Source organism: Engraulis encrasicolus, chromosome 2 (genome assembly GCF_034702125.1).
Source record: "Engraulis encrasicolus isolate BLACKSEA-1 chromosome 2, IST_EnEncr_1.0, whole genome shotgun sequence".
Taxonomy (NCBI): domain Eukaryota; kingdom Metazoa; phylum Chordata; class Actinopteri; order Clupeiformes; family Engraulidae; genus Engraulis; species Engraulis encrasicolus.
In genome coordinates, this window is record NC_085858.1 from 13,067,508 (window position 1) to 13,087,507 (window position 20,000).

General features: G+C 45.7%; 1 protein-coding gene across 1 annotated transcript in view; it reads right to left on the reverse strand.

Moving 5' to 3' along the window:
* The window catches only part of mrtfaa (myocardin related transcription factor Aa), a 67,765-nt gene that overhangs the window by 19,293 nt on the left and 28,472 nt on the right, over window positions 1-20,000 (reverse strand). Inside the window, exons 3-6 of the mRNA XM_063223028.1 lie at window positions 13,907-13,972; window positions 3,273-3,328; window positions 2,490-2,565; window positions 1,764-1,925 (exon numbers count right to left, since the gene is read on the reverse strand). Coding sequence (XP_063079098.1) covers window positions 1,764-1,925; window positions 2,490-2,565; window positions 3,273-3,328; window positions 13,907-13,972 — 360 coding nt within the window. The remainder of the gene's footprint in view (window positions 1-1,763; window positions 1,926-2,489; window positions 2,566-3,272; window positions 3,329-13,906; window positions 13,973-20,000) is intronic.

Sequence of the window (20,000 nt, forward strand, 5' to 3'; positions counted from 1 at the left end):
TCGTGCCACGTATCTCTGTGCCCAGGGCTGGATTAAGATGGCCTGGGGCCCCTAAGATACAGGTTGCTGTGGGGCCCCCCAGAGGGCAAATGTTGGGACAAATTTACATAGACCGTGTCATAATTACGAGCTAGGAATTAAAAATAACATGTCTACCAACTGTACTCAACATGACAGATTCATTTTTCAATATTGTATCTTTTCACAATTCTGCAATTTTTCACTTTTGGACAGTCAGGGGCCTCCTGGCAGGTGGGGCCCCCTAGGCTGCAGCCATATCTAGCCTGTGTGTTAATCCGGCCCTGCTAGGCTGTGCCACTGCATCGGGATCAGTATTGTAATGCTGTGCAGTGCCCTGCGGTCCTCCAAGGCGTTGGCTGCCTTTGCTCTTTGATATCCAACCCCTAGTGGACTGGAAAACCTCCTCCTCCTCCTCCTTCTTCTTCTTCTTCTTCTTCTTCTATGGGGGCCTTGCTTTCACATTCCTATCCACGCAGCACTGCAGTCATTGTGGAGTCACGTTTGGGGGGGGTGTCTTTGATGTTGCAACGGTCTGCGGTCTGCGGTGCAGTGCTGACTGCTGGATTTGCTGGATGCAATGTAATGTATGGGCTGCTCAGTGCAGTCAGTGTGTTCATGCGAGGCTGCTGTGTTTCATGGGGATCAGGAGATCCTGTGGGGTTTTTTTTACAGTGAGGACGCGACTCAAATGTCTTTTTCTTGTGTGAAATCTTGTTCCGGTATTTCTCTACCCATGAGGGCCCATTACAGAGAATGAGGACATGATGGTACAGAATAACGATGTGTTTTCTGTGGGGGTGTGTTTCAGAGTGAATATACTGTATGACTCTCTGCTATGTTTGAAGGACCTTTATTAGACTACAGACTACATGACAGCTATGGACTAATGGTTAGGAAGTCGGTTCTGATATCAGAAGATTCCAGGTTTGAATCCTATACACGGAGGTAGAATGTCACCCCACATTGTTCCAAGGATTGTAACCAATGCCCTGTACCTACATACATGTAACAGTAAAAAGCTGGGAATAAAAATGTCAGTGTACGTGTAATGCAACATACAGATGTACTTTCTTGTGTGGTAACCTATGATGACCTGACAGGTTATTGCCTACCTGTGATGACCTGCTACAGACTAAGCTGTATTAGTTACCTAGCAGGGTCTGGTATGGACCAAGAAGTGTTTCAGACATACCTATGAAGACCTGCTATGGACTCAGATGTATTGCCTAGGTACCGTATGATGACCTGCTATGGCAGGGGTATTCAATTAAAAGTCACAGAGGGCCAGTTTTTCAAATTTCCTCCAGTGCAGGGGCCGAACATAGAAATCTGTATAACTGCAAGAAGCATGGTGTCCGAGGTTAGGGTGCGAAACAAGCGGATAGCTTTCCAGACAGAACAGAGATCGGCTTCCCTATTTCTTAGTAGCCTTAGGATGGTCAATTTACTGTATGACACTGTTTAAGATAAGATTTCACTCTCAAGTGAATGCATAGTAGAGATATCCCCAACCTGACGTGCTAGTGGTCGCAAAATTTGATTTTGATTATGTATGCTATCTGTGGTCGTGCATAATTTGCCAAATTATGCACGACCACAGATAGCATACATATTTGTTTACATTTTGTTCTGACCTTATGGGGGGGGGGTGGGGCCCAGAACCTTGCCATCCAAGGGCCGCATCTGGCCCCAGGGCTTCCATTTGAAAAGCCCTGTGCTATGGACTCAGATGTATTGCCTACCTATGAGAGCCTGCTTGAGACTGCTGTGGACCGGCAGGATGTTCTTGTGGATCAGCTCCATGGGTCCTGGCCGGTGGGAGATCTTGTCATTCAGGTCGTCCGCCAGACGGGCCCTTTTCAGCTGCATCTGTTTAGCCTGAAGAGACGGCTCGGCTGACGTCTCTTCAGACACAAATACAAACTCGGTTAGGACGAGTCTCTGACCTCTATGACAAAAATGAATGGAAACAACTTCATGATGACTGTGGCAAGGGGAAGAGGAGAGATACCCAACCTTCGTATCCAAGCCTCTGTGGTACCAAACTTGTGCTGCTCTAACCGTTAAATATGCACTGTGTTCTTTCCAGAACTCGTGCTGCCCATTCACAAATGTTGCCTTTTTCAGAATAATTACCATCACCATCAAATTCTAATTATGACATGAAAATGTGGATCTTCTCCATGACCGCCATTTTGAATTTCCAAAAATAGACATTTTTAGCTGCAAAACCTACTGTACTTTAGTCATACTAGTGAATAATCATTCAGGGAAAAGATCAAATTTTACATGTCTTATCAAAAAAGGAGTCCAAGGCACTCTTCTTGTGCAAAAATATTAAAAAGCCTTTATTGAAACATGGCTACGCGTGGGTCTCTGCCCTCATGTTTTTAAACCTAATAGCCTGATGACAACCTAATGACAGTCCCACAAACACTATATCCCACAGATATATTTCAAAGCCTCACCCTCCAGAATGTGCATCCTAACCAGCTCGGCCCTCTCTGGCCGGTTGCGGATCTTCCTCTTCAAGTAGTCTTCAGTCTGGAAGGAGAGGTGGAAGGTCAGAGGTCAGATGCGTAACAAAGAAAAATCACACACACTCACATCTGTCTCAAAAAGTGGGTACTGGACTAGCAAAGTCAAATAAGAGCAAAAAATAAAATCCGCAACACCAAGTTCCCGTTACTCTTATTTCATGTGTAATGTTTCGGGCAGCATGCATGCATAGCCATTACATGAGAGAAACGGGAGCTTGGTGTTGCCGTAGGGCTTCTTGATTATGAGAAAAATCAATATCACAATTATTCAGTCTGTATTGATATCACAATATTTTTAGGCAATATTTCTTTTAAAGACAAAAAAATTGTGCTGAACAATTCACAATCTTCCCTCCCTTCAGAAGTTGGAGGGGAGGGCCATAGAGAAACACACAGTGGTCTTCTGCATGAGTGTTGGGTAGCAAGACTTAGTCTGCTCTGTGCTCGCAATGGCTCAAGTGGAGGGGAATATCTTGTACTTAGCGTGACCTACCTTTTTGGCAGTATAGACAAATGACAAAAATATTGTTTCAAATCGATACAACAAAATGTGATATTGTTTGACAGCAATATTGATATCACAATATTAATATGATATACGTATGCATACTGTATATACAGCCCTATATTGCAGGTCACAGGTCGGAGCCATGGCAACAACACCTACAGCACAGCTCATAACGGAGAATACATGATGGGCAAATCACTCACCCGAGCTCGCTCTAGACTTCGTCTCTGTTCGTGGAAGGCTGCTGGACTTTTCAGTGCTGGAGAGAAAGAGAGAGAGAGAGACAGAGACATAAAGTTAGGCAAAGTTTGAGGAAAAACAAAAAACAAGCAGCGATGCTCTTCTACCTGTACCTGTGGGAGAGCATCAGCCGTCTTGCCTGAGGAACCTGAGGGTTATGCACAGTATCCCAAAAACTTGTAATTTGCTCAGGGCAGATTCACCGCACATGGGCATTGAACTGTGTGTGTATGCATATGTGAGTGTTTTGGTTGTGTGTGTGAGTGTGTGTGTGTGTGTGCGTATGTGTGTGTGTGTGTGTGTGTGTGTGTGTGTGTGTGTGTGTGTGTGTGTGTGTGCATGCGTGCGTGCGTGCGTGCGTGTGTGTGTTTAATTGGTCACTATGGTGGTGCTGCATACATAAAGATGCTCAGACCGAAACGTCTGTGTGTCATGTACGTTACTAAATAAGTGAATACAAGAACTGTAGTCGAAAGGGTGGCTCATTTACAGCCAAGGTGCTGTGCACAGACAGTACAGTACATGATAACAGCACATTGCTCTCAAAAGCTCTCAAGACTGATCCCTGAACAGCCACACTGTGCTTGGTGCGCATTGGCATCAGGATGCCAGATTTTTCTGGAAACATCAGCACAAAAACACCCATCTACTGCTACAAATACCCCTCCAGGGGTCGGGGTGCAGTATACTAACACAATGCACACTCAACACTTTACAGTTTCACCCAACTATAATGTCGGTTTTTTTTGCCTTGCAACTCCTACACCTTGAGACCAGGATGACAGCTCGGCAACTTTGGGTTCATACAGTCACAGCATAGCCCATAGGCCTGCATGGTGCCACTTACAGACATAAATAAATGATGCTTGTAAATATATGCTACTGGATCGTCGAGAGGAAAAATTCATGTTAAATATTAACCTATGCAAGCTTAGGCTGAATGACGTGGTTTTGCTTGCCTGGGGCGACGAGTAGAGCAGCCCGCAATCCGCCTTGCTCCGAAAGGTGGTGGTGTGTTAAACACCGAGTTGTGCTTTATAGCATGCAAATGCAATAGGTCCTCCCAATTATACAATTTCACTGTTTCCACATGGCGCACTTATGCATTTCATTTAGTCTGACCCTTAACGGTATTAGAAAGCTACAAAGGATGAATAATGAGGAATTAAAATGCTGCTTATTTCCTTAGGGAAGCCTAAGGAGATTTCAAGTGGTACACTGCGGGTTTTACACTCACTGCTGTGCTGTGCATCTCCAATCTTGGGGGCAGACAATAGGGAGGACAAAAAGAAGACATGCACAAAGAAAAGCTACGCTTCCAGAAAAATCTGCACGCTCAAAAAAAAAGAAAGTTACAGATTAGAGAAAAAAAATCTGTTTCATACGCGGAACATAGATCATATCTTTGCTGAAGAATAGCACATTCCCCAGATAACTTGGAGATGGGGGATGGGGGAGTGGTGGTGGGGGTTTGGTGGTGGGGGGTGCTAAAAATATCGCCACTCCGTCACGTCTTGTTACAGAGTGAGAAGAGCTTCTCGTCTTTCTTGCGTTGGAGGGCCTGAATTAGCCGTTTAGCCGCCTGTGCAGGTTCAGCTGTGCCGATGCTAATGTGCTAATGAGCATCGCTGTGCTCAGCTATCAGCTATCCTCCAGAGGACTGGCCGAGGAGGCATACGGTGGGCCTGGCTGGGAAAGGTGTATGGGGATGATGAGAATACCTCATTGTACTAAAGCCATGATTGATCTGAGGCTGGTTCTTTTTTTTAAAAGATTTTTTTGGTCTTTTTTAACTTTATTGGATATGACAGTGTGAGAGGTGGACAGGAGGCGAATTGGAAGAGAGACGGGGAGCGGTCGGCAAAGGACCCGGGCCGGGAATCGAACCCTGGTCAGCCGCATGGCAGGTGAGTGCCCTACCGGTTGGACACGGCAGGGGCCGATCTGAGGCTGGTTCATAAGGCAGACGAACACACATTAGTGTTGAGATCTAAGAGGACAATACATGTAGAGGCTAGTCCCAAAAGAAGGGCAATAGACAAACATCGCTGCTCATGACTGAAAAGACTGGGTAGGTACCAAAAAGGAGTGCACATATCATTCATATAGAGCCTGCATGACTTGATATACCAAGCCCTATTCAAGAAGGTCCACAACATATGTGCCGTTTTTGCAAGTTTATACACAAATCCATATATCGGCGAAAACATTGTAAAGCTCCACCTGCGAAGGAGAAAAGAGGAAGGCGAAAGCAGGTGAAAAGTGGGTAGGTGCTGAATGGAGGGGAGAGGAAGACAAGAAAAGGGCAAACGAAAGGGCAGATGAATTGTGCATAAGCCACACATGAGTGCGGTGGGTAACTAATGCAAGATAATAACTAGCGGAGCGCTGTGTTTGCTCGAGAGACCTGTAGGTCAGTCGGAGAGACCTGAGGCTCATCATGCAGTGTGGCGCTGGACAAGCCTCAGTTCACACCACTGAGCTTCTAGCAAGCTAACACCCTTACCTCCCTCCCACACACGCGCACATAAACGCAAGCACGCACGCACGCACGCACACACACACACACACTTTCGCATAGCATGTTGTAGACTACAAGCAAGTCCCATAGGCAGTAGATCGAGTGGGTCACTACAGTGACAGGGAGGTCAAGGGTTGGAGCTCCCTTCATATGTGCATGTGGGTACTCACTTCACCATCATCAATATGCCTATATCACACCTCATCTCTCTCTCTCTCTCTCTCTCTCTCTCTCTCTCTCTCTCTCTCTCTCTCTCTCTCTGTTATACGGGGCATCGACCTCCATACTGTCGAACTTTCGATCTCACTCTCTGTCTGTCTCTCTCTTTCTCCCTCTCACACTCTCTGTCTCTCTCTGTCTCTCTCTCTCTCTCTCTCCCTCTGCTGGAGACTTGTGGAACATGCCCCACTGTACTGCATCTCTCTAAAGAACACTGCCCAACAGCAGATGCCTGTTTCCCCATCCAGGGGAAGGGGGAAGAAGAGGAGGAAGAAGAAGCGCCATCTTCCAGTCACTTGTGAGATGCCACCTTACATAACCGTCAACTCGCCCCTGCTGTACTTTATTCATGCATTGTTTTGATGGCGCTGGAGAGAGACAACTCCTTCCAGCCCCGAACCACCCACCACCCAGCACCCAGCACCCACAGCCCCACCACCCACCACCCACAGCCCCACCACCCACCACCCACCACCCACAGCCCCACCCACCACCCACCACCCACAGCCCCACCCACCACCCACCACCCACCACCCAGCACCCACATCACCACCCACCACCCAGCACCCAGCACCCACAGCCCCACCCTGCTGCTGACGTGAGGGGAAGCGACAGGCAGGGCCAGATGGCTAGTTTCGACGCTTCACGGCCTCACGGCCTCACGGCTGGCTGAGGGGCGGCGGCGGCTGGAGTTTAGGTGTCAAACTCGAACCACGTTTTGTTTTTTTTTGTTTTTGTTTTGTTTTTTTTATTACGAAGCTGGCACAGCGTCTCTGAAATATTCAAGACCCTGCCCTCTCTTCTCCTCGTTGTTGTTCTTCCTCTTCCTCTTCTTCTTCCTCTTCTTCTTCTCCTTCGTCTGAGTCGCATGTCGCCATAGCACGGCAAAGCCACACACCACTCTGCAACTCATGAAACCTGATGGAGGGTGTGTGGTTGTGTGTGTGTGTGTGTGGGGGGGGGTGTTGTTGCTAAGGGAAAAGAGAGAGAGAGAGAGAGAGAGAGAGAGGTGGAGACGGAGGAAAAGAGAACAAGGGAGAGGAGGAGAGCGGGCCTGTGCTGCCTGTTCTGTGCTGCGTTTAGCTTTTCATGAGCTTTGCTTTCGCTTCCTCCTTTTCTCGTGCTACTGTCTGCCAGAGAGACTAACGCTATCTGGCTGCACTTCCCGCAACCTGCACTAAGCTATTATGTAACCACTCTAATTGGAGTGCACACCACATCAAACCATTACCCCCATCTTGCACACGCATACGCACACACACGCACATGCACACGCACACTCACTAAGACACAGACACACACGCACGCACAGACACACACGCACACACACACACACACGTGCACATGCACACACACACAGACACAGACAGACAGACAGACAGGCAGACAGGCAAACAGACACACACACACACACAGACACACACACAAAGACACAGTCAGACACGCACACACGCAAACAGACACGCACACACACACGCACACACGCACACACACTCTCTTTTTTCAATCATAACTCATTAGCCACACAGAGGGCTGTACTGCCGGGCGGCCACCCTGTCCCTGTCTCTGCCCACTCGGCCACTTTATCGCATCTCCAGTCTAGAGCTTCATTAAACTCTTCAAGTCGGCACGGCAACGCATTGTTCTGCCTCTCTCTTCCCTTCGAGGGATGGTCACAAGTGCAGTATTTGGAGCCGCATCTGAGTTCAGCAGATGGATTATGATGAGAGGGGGAATGGCTGTGGTGCACACACACACACACATACGGTACAGTACAGCACACACATGCACTTACAAGCAATGTCAAATGCACAGACACATGCACAACCCACCCATCCAGCCACACACTCACATACACGCACGCACGCACGCACGCACGCACGCACGCACGCACGCACGCACGCACACACACACACACACACAGGGACGCACACACGTGCACACGTGCACACATGTGGGTGCACCCCACCCACGCACGCGCATACACACATATTTACTACATAGATGCACACACGAACAGACTACCATGTACACACAAACAAACACACACAAAAACACTATACAAACAGACTGTATGTTTCCAGGCCAGAGACTATGATATTGCTGGCAATGGGCCATGCGAGTGGTCGAGCACTCGAAATGATGATGGTTGCTGGTCGGTCCAGCTACAGAGGGCACTGGCTGGGTGGGCGGGGAGGGGAGGGGAGGGCAAGGGTGACAGGTCATGGGTACATGCCCGGGTCAAGCGGACACAGTTCACAGGAAGTGCAGCCAGTGTGCACACTGACGGCTCCTGTGATAAACGCTTTCATGCGTAAAAATTAGAAAGATCAGCGCCTAAACGAGACAAGTGTGACCTTGAAAAGGGGGGGGGGAGGCTATGACCTTCTAAATGTATACATATACCGTATATATTAGCGTAAGCAACTGTCAAAACACCACATGTTCTTAATTGACCTTTTGATTCCTGTGTATTTCTTTAGACCTAATGTATTTATATATATGCTCACTGGCAGTGAACACGGTCCAGGGTGCTCAGTGGAAAACAGCCCCCAGTCCACCACAAGGTCCACGGTACACACAATTAAAGCTTTCTTTAGCTGAGCAGCTTGCTTCGCCCAGACCTGTTCCTCTGTGGGTGTCATTGACCTCTCGACAGCACAGCTGAGCAGGTGAAGCAACCCTTTCAAATGAATGTGCATTCTAAATGAAGCCTATAAATGAATTCTCCACTTCCTGGAGAGGAATATGGCATAGGCGAGAGTGGAGGAAACAGACAAAGCGACAACCTCTCAACTTTACATGGTGTCTCTCAGGGTCTCACAGAGAAATGGAGAGAGCAGGCACTACAAGTGAGAGAGAGAGAGAGAGAGAGAGAGAGAGAGAGAGAGAGAGAGAGAGAGAGAGAGAGAGAGAGAGAGAGAAAGAAAGCGAGAGAGAAAGAGAGAGAGAAGGAGAGAGAGAGAGGGAGAGAGAGGGAGCGAGAGAAGGAGAGACAGAGAGAGAGAGAGAGAGAGAGAGAGAGAGAGAGAGAGAGCATGTTTGATGGCAGAGGAGATTGAGGAGCGTCTGAGTGTTCGCTGGAGGTTTGAGCGCTGGCATTTCACACACACCGAGGAGGCATCCGAGCAGACATGAAGAGCACATCTATGTTTCATGCACGGGTGGTGGTGGGTGCTAAATAAAAAAAAGGCGAGGAAGACGCCTAAAGACATGGCATGTGCCAAAGCAGAGAAGAGGCGTACGCAGTCTAGAAAGCTCTTTGCACTTTCACTAGAGCTACTGGCGGTGCGTGTACATCTTCTGGGGGATGGGGTATAAATATCTTGTAAGGTGGGCTATCGCTTAGGGCTCTTATTATAGCCGCGCACGTTCCCTTCATTTCTCACTCACACTCTGTACAAGCCTTTTACTTAGAAGAAGTCAGGCCACACATTACAGAAACACGCATCAAGTGGGCAAGCACAAAACAAACTGTTGCTGTATAAAATGGAAAGAACAGGAGTGCACACCAACACGCATACAGAGAGAGAGAGAGACAGAGAGAGAGAGAGAGAGAGAGAGAGAGAGAGAGAGAGAGAGAGAGAGAGAGAGAGAGAGAGAGAGAACCACAAAAAGCAATTTGCTGCAAAACTCTTGTGATGAGGAGTGTGTGAAACAAAGCGATAAGAATGTATGAAAAAGCCATTTCCTGTTGTTGCAGAAACCATGGCGTTCACTTCAACCTCTGAGTGGGGCACCTCGCTTCTCTCTGTACCCTGGCACAGATTCTTCAGCTCACAGGCCTACTCTACTGTAGCCTACCCTCCAGACTAACGGTAGGGAAATGAATCATGTGTCCCCACCACCAAGTTCAGTTCCAGTATGCTGAGATGCAATCTCTTGATCAACAGTACACGTCTCTGCAAGACTACCAGGTACTACAAGGTACTGCTACAGCTACTAGGTATTCCCTGTTACATCAGCCAGGAGGTATTCCAAGAACATGGTTCAGTGACAAATAGGGGTGTCATTAATAATCGCTTTGAATCGATGCGTCGATTCTACAGCTCCACGATTCAATTAATTGATTCATCACAAGAGAATCGATTCATCGTTATTAATCGATTATTGGTATTATTGCACTCATTTTGCGAGGCAATTTATGCTGCTCATGCAGCAATAATTCTGACTGTCATAATGATGTCCCTCAAATGACATGCATGCAGACATTTTAGCTTTTGTTGATTTATTTAACATTTCACACATAAGCCTAGCCTGTAAGGTAAAAAATATGAACCATTGATTTGAATTGAATCGAATTTCATCAAATCGTTCGTAGAGCATTCTTAAATATTGAACATAATCGAATCGTTAGCCTAAGAAATCGCCATGAAGGCTGTGATTTACACCCCTACAGACAAACATGGCTAAGTTGACATACACAAAGTATTAAACCGGATAATAGACTGCAGGTGTCATTTAGTTTAGAGACAATTAGGACTCCAGGCCCTTTTATTAGTCGACTTTCTTAAAGGTGAACTTAACCTGCTTTGCCACTGAGCCACCTTCGTGGAACACCCTGGAGGCTTTTCCTGTGAGGGTCAATGACATCTCGGGGAAGCTTGAAAACAATGTCCAGTTGCTTGTTACTAAACTCGTTGGACAACATGTCCTGGATAAATGGGAATCTTCACAAACAACCCCTGGAAAAAAAACTCTTCAAGCATCCTCTATTGTCTAGAAAAGTGTTGTATGAATAAAACTAATCAAGTACTGTAAAATGCATGTTGCTGGTGTCAAAGAGTATCTTCCTCCTCCTCCACACATTAACATGATGTGCTCTAATGTGATTGGGGACCCCGAGGATCTGGGGTAGCATCTGCATGTTAGGCAGAGCCAGAGAGAGACGCGTTCCACCCACACGCACCGAGCCACTCGCCAGCCGGTTGGACAGAGAGACCAGTCCAGCACAAAAGAAATGATTATGTTTGACACTGAGCAAATGGCCCAAGGCTTCTTCTCTGTTTCTCTCACTATCATATCCTGCACATTGTCCTGCTCCCAATGTTTCATCTGTTTGTAATACCGCTGGCTTAAATAACCAAAAAAAGAAAAATAATAACAAACTTGTGAAATGCACTCAGAGAGTGCAGACCTCCGCCAAGGAAGCTGTTTGATAGAACTTTGACTATGTTACACCCTATGTTTATTTTAAGCCTTTCTGCCTTCTTTTGTGAAGTCAGAAAACTGGAATGTCATGTCACGCAATTCAATAACCTGTTTATTCCAATGACCCGATATTGTGGTAATGTAAACTGGCTCATTGAGCCATGGCCGCCCCAATCTGCTTCCACAAACACTGCTGTGTTTAGTGACTGTGGCTGTGCTCCATCAACACAGGCTGCCCTTGTCCTTTTTCTGTATGTGGCATGTGTGAGAGAAAGGGGAAGTCCGCACACAGACGAGTTTAAAGACACCAAACAACATGCAGATGGAGATGCAGATTACTGATGAGATATGAGCCGGTACTGTACAGGGAACAGGGGAGAAAGGTCAACTAGTAGGCTGATGCTGGTTGAACATTGTGGACAGAGCAAGAGGATGAGCACTGAGAGCAAAAGGGAAAGTTGTTGAGAGTGTTTCTCTTTTTATTTTCATCCTGTTTTCTGTTCTCTCTTTCAATTCTCTTTCCTCGGTCTTCCTCTCAATCAGTCTTTCTGTCAAAGCCATTATTGCTACTCCCCAACCATCACTTATAAAGTTCCTGCAGCAGCAGACCATTCACTGAACATTCTGTACTGACTCCTTCTCTTGCAGTCTTCTCCCAAAGTCTATCATTACACTGCTGCCAATCAAAGGTACAGTATGGGCCGTACGTGAGTCTGTGCTGTAAGCTTTTGTGTTCATCCATCACAGATTTTTGTTTGTGCGGTAACTTTTGAATGGGTGGTTTCATTTCTGCCTACCGAATGCATTTCGTCAACACACATGTCCACAGTGAAATACATACACAGCCCCTGCACTACTGTTTTGAAGCAGAGCATAAGGACCTTACAACCTCCTCTCCACCAGCCGGCAGTACTCCAAGAGGCCGCCCCAGGGGGAAGGCACCTGGCTCTGGACTTCAGTTCAGGTAATTAGGCCACGTATCCAATTAGGAAGATAAAATTCCTAAACACACGCACGCACGCACGCACACGCACACACACACACACACACGCGCACACACACACACACACACACACACACACACACACACACACACACACACACACACACACACACACACACACACACACACACACACACACACACACACACACACACACACACGCACACACACAGCTTACAAAATAGGACATTGAGATGCAGCTGACATGATGGGTTGAGGTCTGACAATGGGTTGAGCCTGGGCACTTTAATCCCGGCTCTCTCATCATCTCCAGTGATGAGGGGAACATCAAAGCCTTCCCAGATTCTATTAAGACAGTGTTTTAAATTAGAGCATGTTGAAAACCGGTAGGAAAACAAACACCCTTCAATTTTCCTCACAATCAACACAAGATACAGCTTTAAGCCAGAAACCAGCCCATTTTTTTGGCAAGAGAGACAGACCCAGATCCAGTTAGCGGTCACAAAAGGGTGTTTGTGTTTATCTTTTTAATTAAGGGATTGAGGCAAATTGATGTGCCATTAAGGATGGCTCAGCAATAACAATGGCAATGACATCTCTGTCCTTCTAGCTGGCACTTGTTAGACGAGGGGGTAAAACAGATTGAATGGCTCTCAGCCACGGGTGTTTTGCCAACCTACATCTGGTAATGAGAACACAGGCAAAAAATGAAGACCCAAGGAAAAAAAAGGGTAGAATATGAAAATGTGGCTGAAAATAAAACGCCACCAATTCTCTGCATAGAGATGCTGCCACCTCTATGCATCAAGCGTTGACACCCATTTGTTTAGTCAAGACGTGTAAACATTCACAATGCAAATTAACTACTTATTAGTGGTCGTTTACTTTTTTAAAGCTCAGAGACCAAAAAAAGCTGAGTGAGCGTATCGAAAAATGAGTATGGCTAACTGACAGATACACACAGCAGGAGTGGAAATGAATGAAGAAGCAGAGCGGAAGTTAAGCCGTCACATTGCAGAGTAGAGAGGGGAAGAACCCACACACACAGGAAGGAGGAGTGATTCACCTTTACTTTAGCGATGCGATCTACACAAACCACGTCTGCGCTTTTTTGGCAGGATGGAACGACTTTGAACGCTCTTGTGAGCCCCAAACCGCAAAGTCAGTCAATCAAGATCTACTCTTGCAGAGGAAGCACATTTTGGCTCAGCCTCCTGTAAAAGGGAGCTTTGATGATGCCTTCTCTGATCTAAGTTTGCTAATTGCCAACAACTGCTGCTTTGCAGTTCTGCTTTGAAATGCATAAATATTAATATAGCCCATCGCTGGAGAGACGATTGGATTTAACGGGTAGGGAAGCAGCGTTTTAAAGAACCAACTTCCCATTTGAAACCATCTAGCAGATACTTCATCATTAAAGAGACAGCCACCAACTTTATACTGTCAGAACAGTCTTAAGAGTACACCAATCACTACCAATACTACACAGGTCATTCCATGACAGTTTTAGTTTGTCAACCTATCAATTTATCTTTGACTTTTCAATAATATTTAAACAAAAAGCACACATAGCAACTCATGGGGAGCATCTGAAAAACCAGCCTCAGGGAGGAACTATGAAAGGTCTGAGGTAGAAGAGAGGACAAGGTGTACAAAGTGGAGGAGGAAGTGAAGAGAAGAGAAAAGTGATGGACGGACAGAGTGATGCACGCACGGTGGGATGGACAGTAGCGCTAACTTACGTGGCATGATCCCCTGGCTCACAAGCTCCTCTCGGGTCCGTCTCTGCTGCAGTTTCAGCTGGAGAACTGGAAAGACAAAAAAGCAAAACATGCAAGTTTCAATCAAGAGCATTGCATTAAGTCCGTGAAGATTCACATTCATGCATGTCATGTTATCTAAAGACTAGCTGTACAGTAAGCATTGCATTGACAACAACCTGATCTCTAAAATGACTTAAACGTTGTCAGTTCTTTTTTGTTTTTTTTACATTTGCTTTGTTGGCCTGCAGTGCATGAGGTCATCAGGTCGGGAACAGGACAGGCTCCAATAGTCAAGGGAGCACTGGAGGCCTACAGCGATCCCCCTTTTGCTCTCCCCGGAGCCCCACGACCGACAGCAAAGATTCAAACTAGCGACCGAGACGTTATAAAACACACGGAAGGGAAGTCACAGGCCTCGTCACCAGAGGGAGGTTACGCACACTTCCTGTTTCTGCTGCAAATATGTGTCTGAGTGTGTGTGTGTGTGTGTGTGTGTGTGTGTGTGTGTGTGTGTGTGTTCATGCGCGTGCGTGCGCGTGTGTCAATTCTTACCACTGACGATACTTCTGCATGTCTAACGCTATTTCAATGTGTCCAGCTATTGCCACACAGCTGAAACACTTTCAAAACATGCAAGATGCCACTCAAGACACCAATTTGAAAGAAAGGTATAGTATCTTTGCAATACCAAGTCAGGCATTTTTCATTGGCGACTTCCCAACCAGTCACTCTATTAGAATAAGATTCAATCAATCAAAAGCAATGGAAATGCTACAACAAAAAGAAAAAAAGGAGGGAGATGAGTTTGGAGTGATCGGCACAATGACTCAACCATAACATTGCACTGACACTTAGCTCTCCATATTTCAGCTACAGTAAATCTGATAAAAGCAACATGAGAATGTGTGTGTGTGTGTGTGTGTGTGTGTGTGTGTGTGTGTGTGTGTGTGTGTGTGTGTGTGTGTGTGTGTGTGTGTGTGTGTGTGTGTGTGTGTGTGTGTGTGTGTGTGTGTGTGTGTGTGTGTGCGTGCTTGCATGTGTGTGTGTGTCTATGTATTCATGTACTTGTGTGTGTGTGTGTTTGCGTGTGCGTGTGTGTGTATGTGTGTTTGCATGTGTGTACATGTGTGTGTGTGTGTGTGTGTGTACATGTGTGCGTGGGTGCGTGCGTGTGTGTGTGTGAATGTCTATGTATTCATGTACTTGTGTGTGTCTTGACTGACAGATTTTTATATCGCTTCTGTTTCCCTCTTGCCACTTCCCTGCTGAACTTCTCAGAATCAACAACGCGCTCTCTCATAGATCACTGAGAGGAGTGTGTGTTCGTTCGAGCTGTTAGGCTGACAGCAGACACATTGACTATGGTGAGAATGCAGCGGGGGACGAGGAGAGGGGAGGGGGTTTGGCCGGCGGGGGGTTGAGGGGCGGTGTAGGTGGAGAGGAGAAAGTCAAATATGAAAAAAGAAACCCGAATACTTGGCAGAGGGCTGAGCAGGGAATTTTTACAAGGTGTCTATATTTAATGAATAGCACCTGCGACACACTATATATACACTGCCACCTGTTGTGGAGGTTCAGCTGTGTCACGGTTATGAGGGGCCTTGTTTTGTTGTGTCCCACACAAACACACACATGCATGCACACGTGCACAAAAATATAAAATATATATGTCATGCATGATTTACTGCTTTGGGTGTTTCCTCATACAGGATTATTATGTTATTTGTTATTATATTTAACAAAACATTATATGAAGCATACAAAGAAAGTAATTGTATCATACAATAAATGCACATATGCATGCACACACGCACACACACGCCCACGCACACACACACACACACACACACACACACACACACACACACACACACACACACACACACACACACACACACACACACACACACACACACACACACACACACACAATGCTCAGAGGTCACTGTGAGACAGTAGTGGGGCTACAGTGATCACATGACCAACACTCAAACAGTGAGATTATTGCAGTGCATCTTCAGCATATGAAAGTTGAAAAGCCTAAGACACTTCCCAATACCTTTGTTCCATAAAAGCATTGTATGTAAGATGTAAGTTTATAAGTGCAAGCAACACATTTATAGTATCCTGAACAGCTAGGCTCAAGAGCATCGCATCAGCTGATTTACTAGACTTTGCATAACGGCCTCTGTTGACACCAGCCCGCTCCGTAATAACCAAAGCACACTGCAGAAGATAGAGGTTGGACGTATAATGCATGCAAACTGCACATTTTGAACACTAACTGTTTGTACATAAAGTAGTTACCCGAGCATAGAGCCTCACATAACTTGGACTTCAACTTTAGTCTAGTCCTCAGAAAACTAAGATTTAAGGTTCCCGTCTCACAATGTGTGATGATGCCTGTGATGAGTGGTGGCCAGGTACTGCTTAATGGCCATGTTTACATGGTGTTTTGAATCCAAATTCAGAATGAAATAGTTTCGTCGAGTTTACATTGCATTATCATTTCATTCCGAATTGTGAGGTGTTTCCATGTTTGAGCTAATTCTGAATTAAACAAGGCCATACACTGGTTCCTGTGGTGAGCCTGTGCTCTGGGTTTCAACAGGCCTTGCTGTTACGCATAAGCTTGAAGGCTCTGGGTGCGGGGTCCAGAGTGAGAAGAGCAGCGTGGGATGTGTGAACACTCTGCGTGCTACTGCAGCGGCCTATTACACCTCGTCCCCTGTCTTTCTCTCTCACTCTCTCTATCTCCCTCTTTGTCAGACCCAAGCGCACAGAGCAACTGCATGTGAACAGCTTTGTGTGAGTGTTGTCAAACACTTTGGTGTCGTAACGACACATGCCTTCACACACAGAGACATACACGTGACACGCGCATCTAGTGCTGCACTCTGTGGGGAAAAGAAAAAGGAACGTGCCGACATGGCGGCTCAGATGTTATGTAATATTTTGCGTGCATATGTATGTACACACACAAATACGTGCACGCACACATAGCCCCTGCGATGACCTCTTTAAGATAAAGAAGAGAAATATATACACGAAGAAGTTTGGTTGCAGTTTGCAGGTAATATATCACATTTATAAAAAGCATTTTGGGTCTTTTATTGCCTTGATTTGGATGACAAGTAAAGTGGGAGAGAAAGAGATGTGGAGGGGGGATCAGGATAGGACACTCTGCCAAAATCGAGGTAATATCTCATTTTTATTCATCCTTTTTGGTTCTTTATGGCCAGAAACAGGAAGGAACAGGCACATGTGTTCATCAAGCGAGTAGCACAAGCTGCTTAAAACCACTGGGGTACAGTTTATTGTCTATTTAATAATGCTACATCTAAAGCGCGACAGACAATCTGGCACTCAGAAATGCATTGTGTCTGCACCTTTTTTTTTTTTTTAAAGCCTGGCTCTCGTCCAATGAATGAAAGGAGAGCAGTGAAAGTGGTCATTAGGAAGATGCGACAGCCATCAATCAGACAGGCAGAAATGGAGCTGGAGAACACCGTCAATGTCATGAGCACTTTTGAGAAATGTGATCAACAAAGGCATCGGCCTCATTCCTGGATTATTTTTTTTTGTTATTGGGTTTATAATGACTCTGTCTCTTCTCGGTTACACTTTACTTGACATATCGCTGCATAACACATTCATAGCAGCTGTTATACACTGTGCAAGATGGATTCATGATGGTTTTGTCTATCTCCAAAATGTGATGGTCCAAACAGAAGGTTCCTTGTTGAAAGTGGTAGTCTGAATGATCTGATTCCTTAAAAAAAAAACCTTTCATAAACATGGAAGACAAAAGGACAGCAACTTGTCAAAATAAGTTTCATCTGACCCCCTTATCTAACCCGCAATGCTGCTTTGTTTTTTACTTTTATTTTGACAAGTTGCCATTCATCTTCCATTTTCATGAAGGTTTTGCCATGAACGTCTCATGAAACGGACATGAATGCTCCATGCAAAGTATATAGAAGCTGTTATGAATGTGCTATGCAGGGACTTGTCAAGTAAAGTGTTACCCTCTTCTCTTTCAAACAGACAAACGCATGCACGGACACACACGTATGCACGCCACACTCGCACACACACACACGCACACACACACTACTGGCCACAAGCACCATGGTGTCAACAAAAATAAGCACAACATAAACAGAACGTAAACATCTATGCACTACATAAAATGTAAGCACTGACTGAACACACACACACACACACACACTTCATAAAACAGGAACACCTCAGAAACAGCAAAGCCATACTCTGTAAGAGTGTACTCTGTAAATTTTGTCCTTACAGTGTATATTGCGCTGGATGGATAAGCACTCCAAGGGAACAGCTTTGAGCCTTTTTTCTCATCACTAAAGACATGCCATAAATCTGTCTGCCTTTAAGGACTATCAGGTCTAGCACAGACTAGACGTCTCTCTTTAGTCACCTTATAGTGATTCAAACTTCTTGTCAGCCACACAGAGGAGTGACACTTTGAGGAATGATGTGTCTCAACATTTTTGCTTGATGGAGAAATGTTGGCTCAGACTTGAAGGACATGTACTTCAAACACTCCATAAAAACACTGTTGGTTTTTAGTTTCATTGCCGTAATATTTCAGACCCTTAGACCCTTCCGGCCCTTTCTGTGAAATTCATGTCAGTTCAATGTTTTTTTATGTGGTTTTTAATTAATTTAGTGTTTTCATAATTGCTTTGCTGAATTTTAGATTAGGTGCTGTTCATTGTGCATGGTGAATAGTGTGTACAGCTTTAGCCTATGTGGGCCACAGCACAAGTCCTCATCTAAACATACCGTAACACCAGTCACCCCACCAACACCCCGCAAACATGCACACCAATACACTATGTAGATGAATATAATAGCCTACGGAAATTGACGATGGCATATAAATAATATCCGTTGGCATTTAATTAGTGGACACCCCACAAATAGTCCAGTATAAACTATGACTTGAATGAAGACAGCTGTCGTTTACAAATAGCCTCGGCCAGTACACAAACAAGTCCTCTTGGTACTGTGGCCTATCCCATGGGGAAGATGTGTGAGTAAACCCTATGTTTTACTGACGAACACTGCATTTTGCACTTTCATAGAGAATACATGATTGACAGTATGTGATGCCTTGGATACATGAAGTGTTTTCAAGCTCTCTTTGCAAGACATTTTTACAGTAAATGTGAGTGTTGGTACTGTTTCACAGTTTCATGTGAACACTGTATGGGTATATGCACAGTGTGGATATGTGTGCACATGTACAGTAAGTACATCTGGCTTTGTGTGCAATTATTGGTAGTTCCAACTTCGCTAAAACAAAATCATCACTTTATCAAAAAAGTATTTTTTCACTTGCAGAACATCTTCCATATACCCTTCAAGCAGTGCCCTTTTCTCCTCCGTCTCACCATCTCTCTATCCGTTTCTTTCTACCTCTTCTCTTTTTCTCCTCCCTCCGTTTCTGCCCTGACACAGAACCCTTCCCCCTGCCGTCTCCCGTCATCTCACTGTGCTTGCTACTATTCTATTTGCGTCTTGCGGTGTAATGGCCCGGGAACCTAATCTGCCCCCCCTGCCCCCCTCGAGGGGGGCTTGGTGTGCACCTGATGACTTATGGGTAGCATCACTGTAAATTACGTCCCATTCAGTTGTCCTCTCAGGCTGGGCACAGAGAAGACTCTTGGCCGCCTTCCTAGTACTGTACCCTCACACCTCTCACCTCTCTCTTCTCCAAAGGTGCCATTGCCACAAAACAACCCCTTCACACCTTAGTACACACATCTGGCACTCCCTTACGTTTCATCTTCCAAAACCTCTTCAATATCACTGCACCACTTGGAATTCTCTGGCTTCGCGTCTAACTGTATAGGTTACAGTGTGCAATCTGGTACGGGCATACGTATATCAGTGCCCCCTGTCTCACTCACTCACTCACGGTAAGATATCTGTGGATGTAAAAGCATGTGCTTTACAAGCCTCCGAGTGGCGTACCGTTCAGCTATGGGGGAAGGGTTGGCGGCGCAATCTGCGTTGAAGGTGCATCTGAGGATTCTTT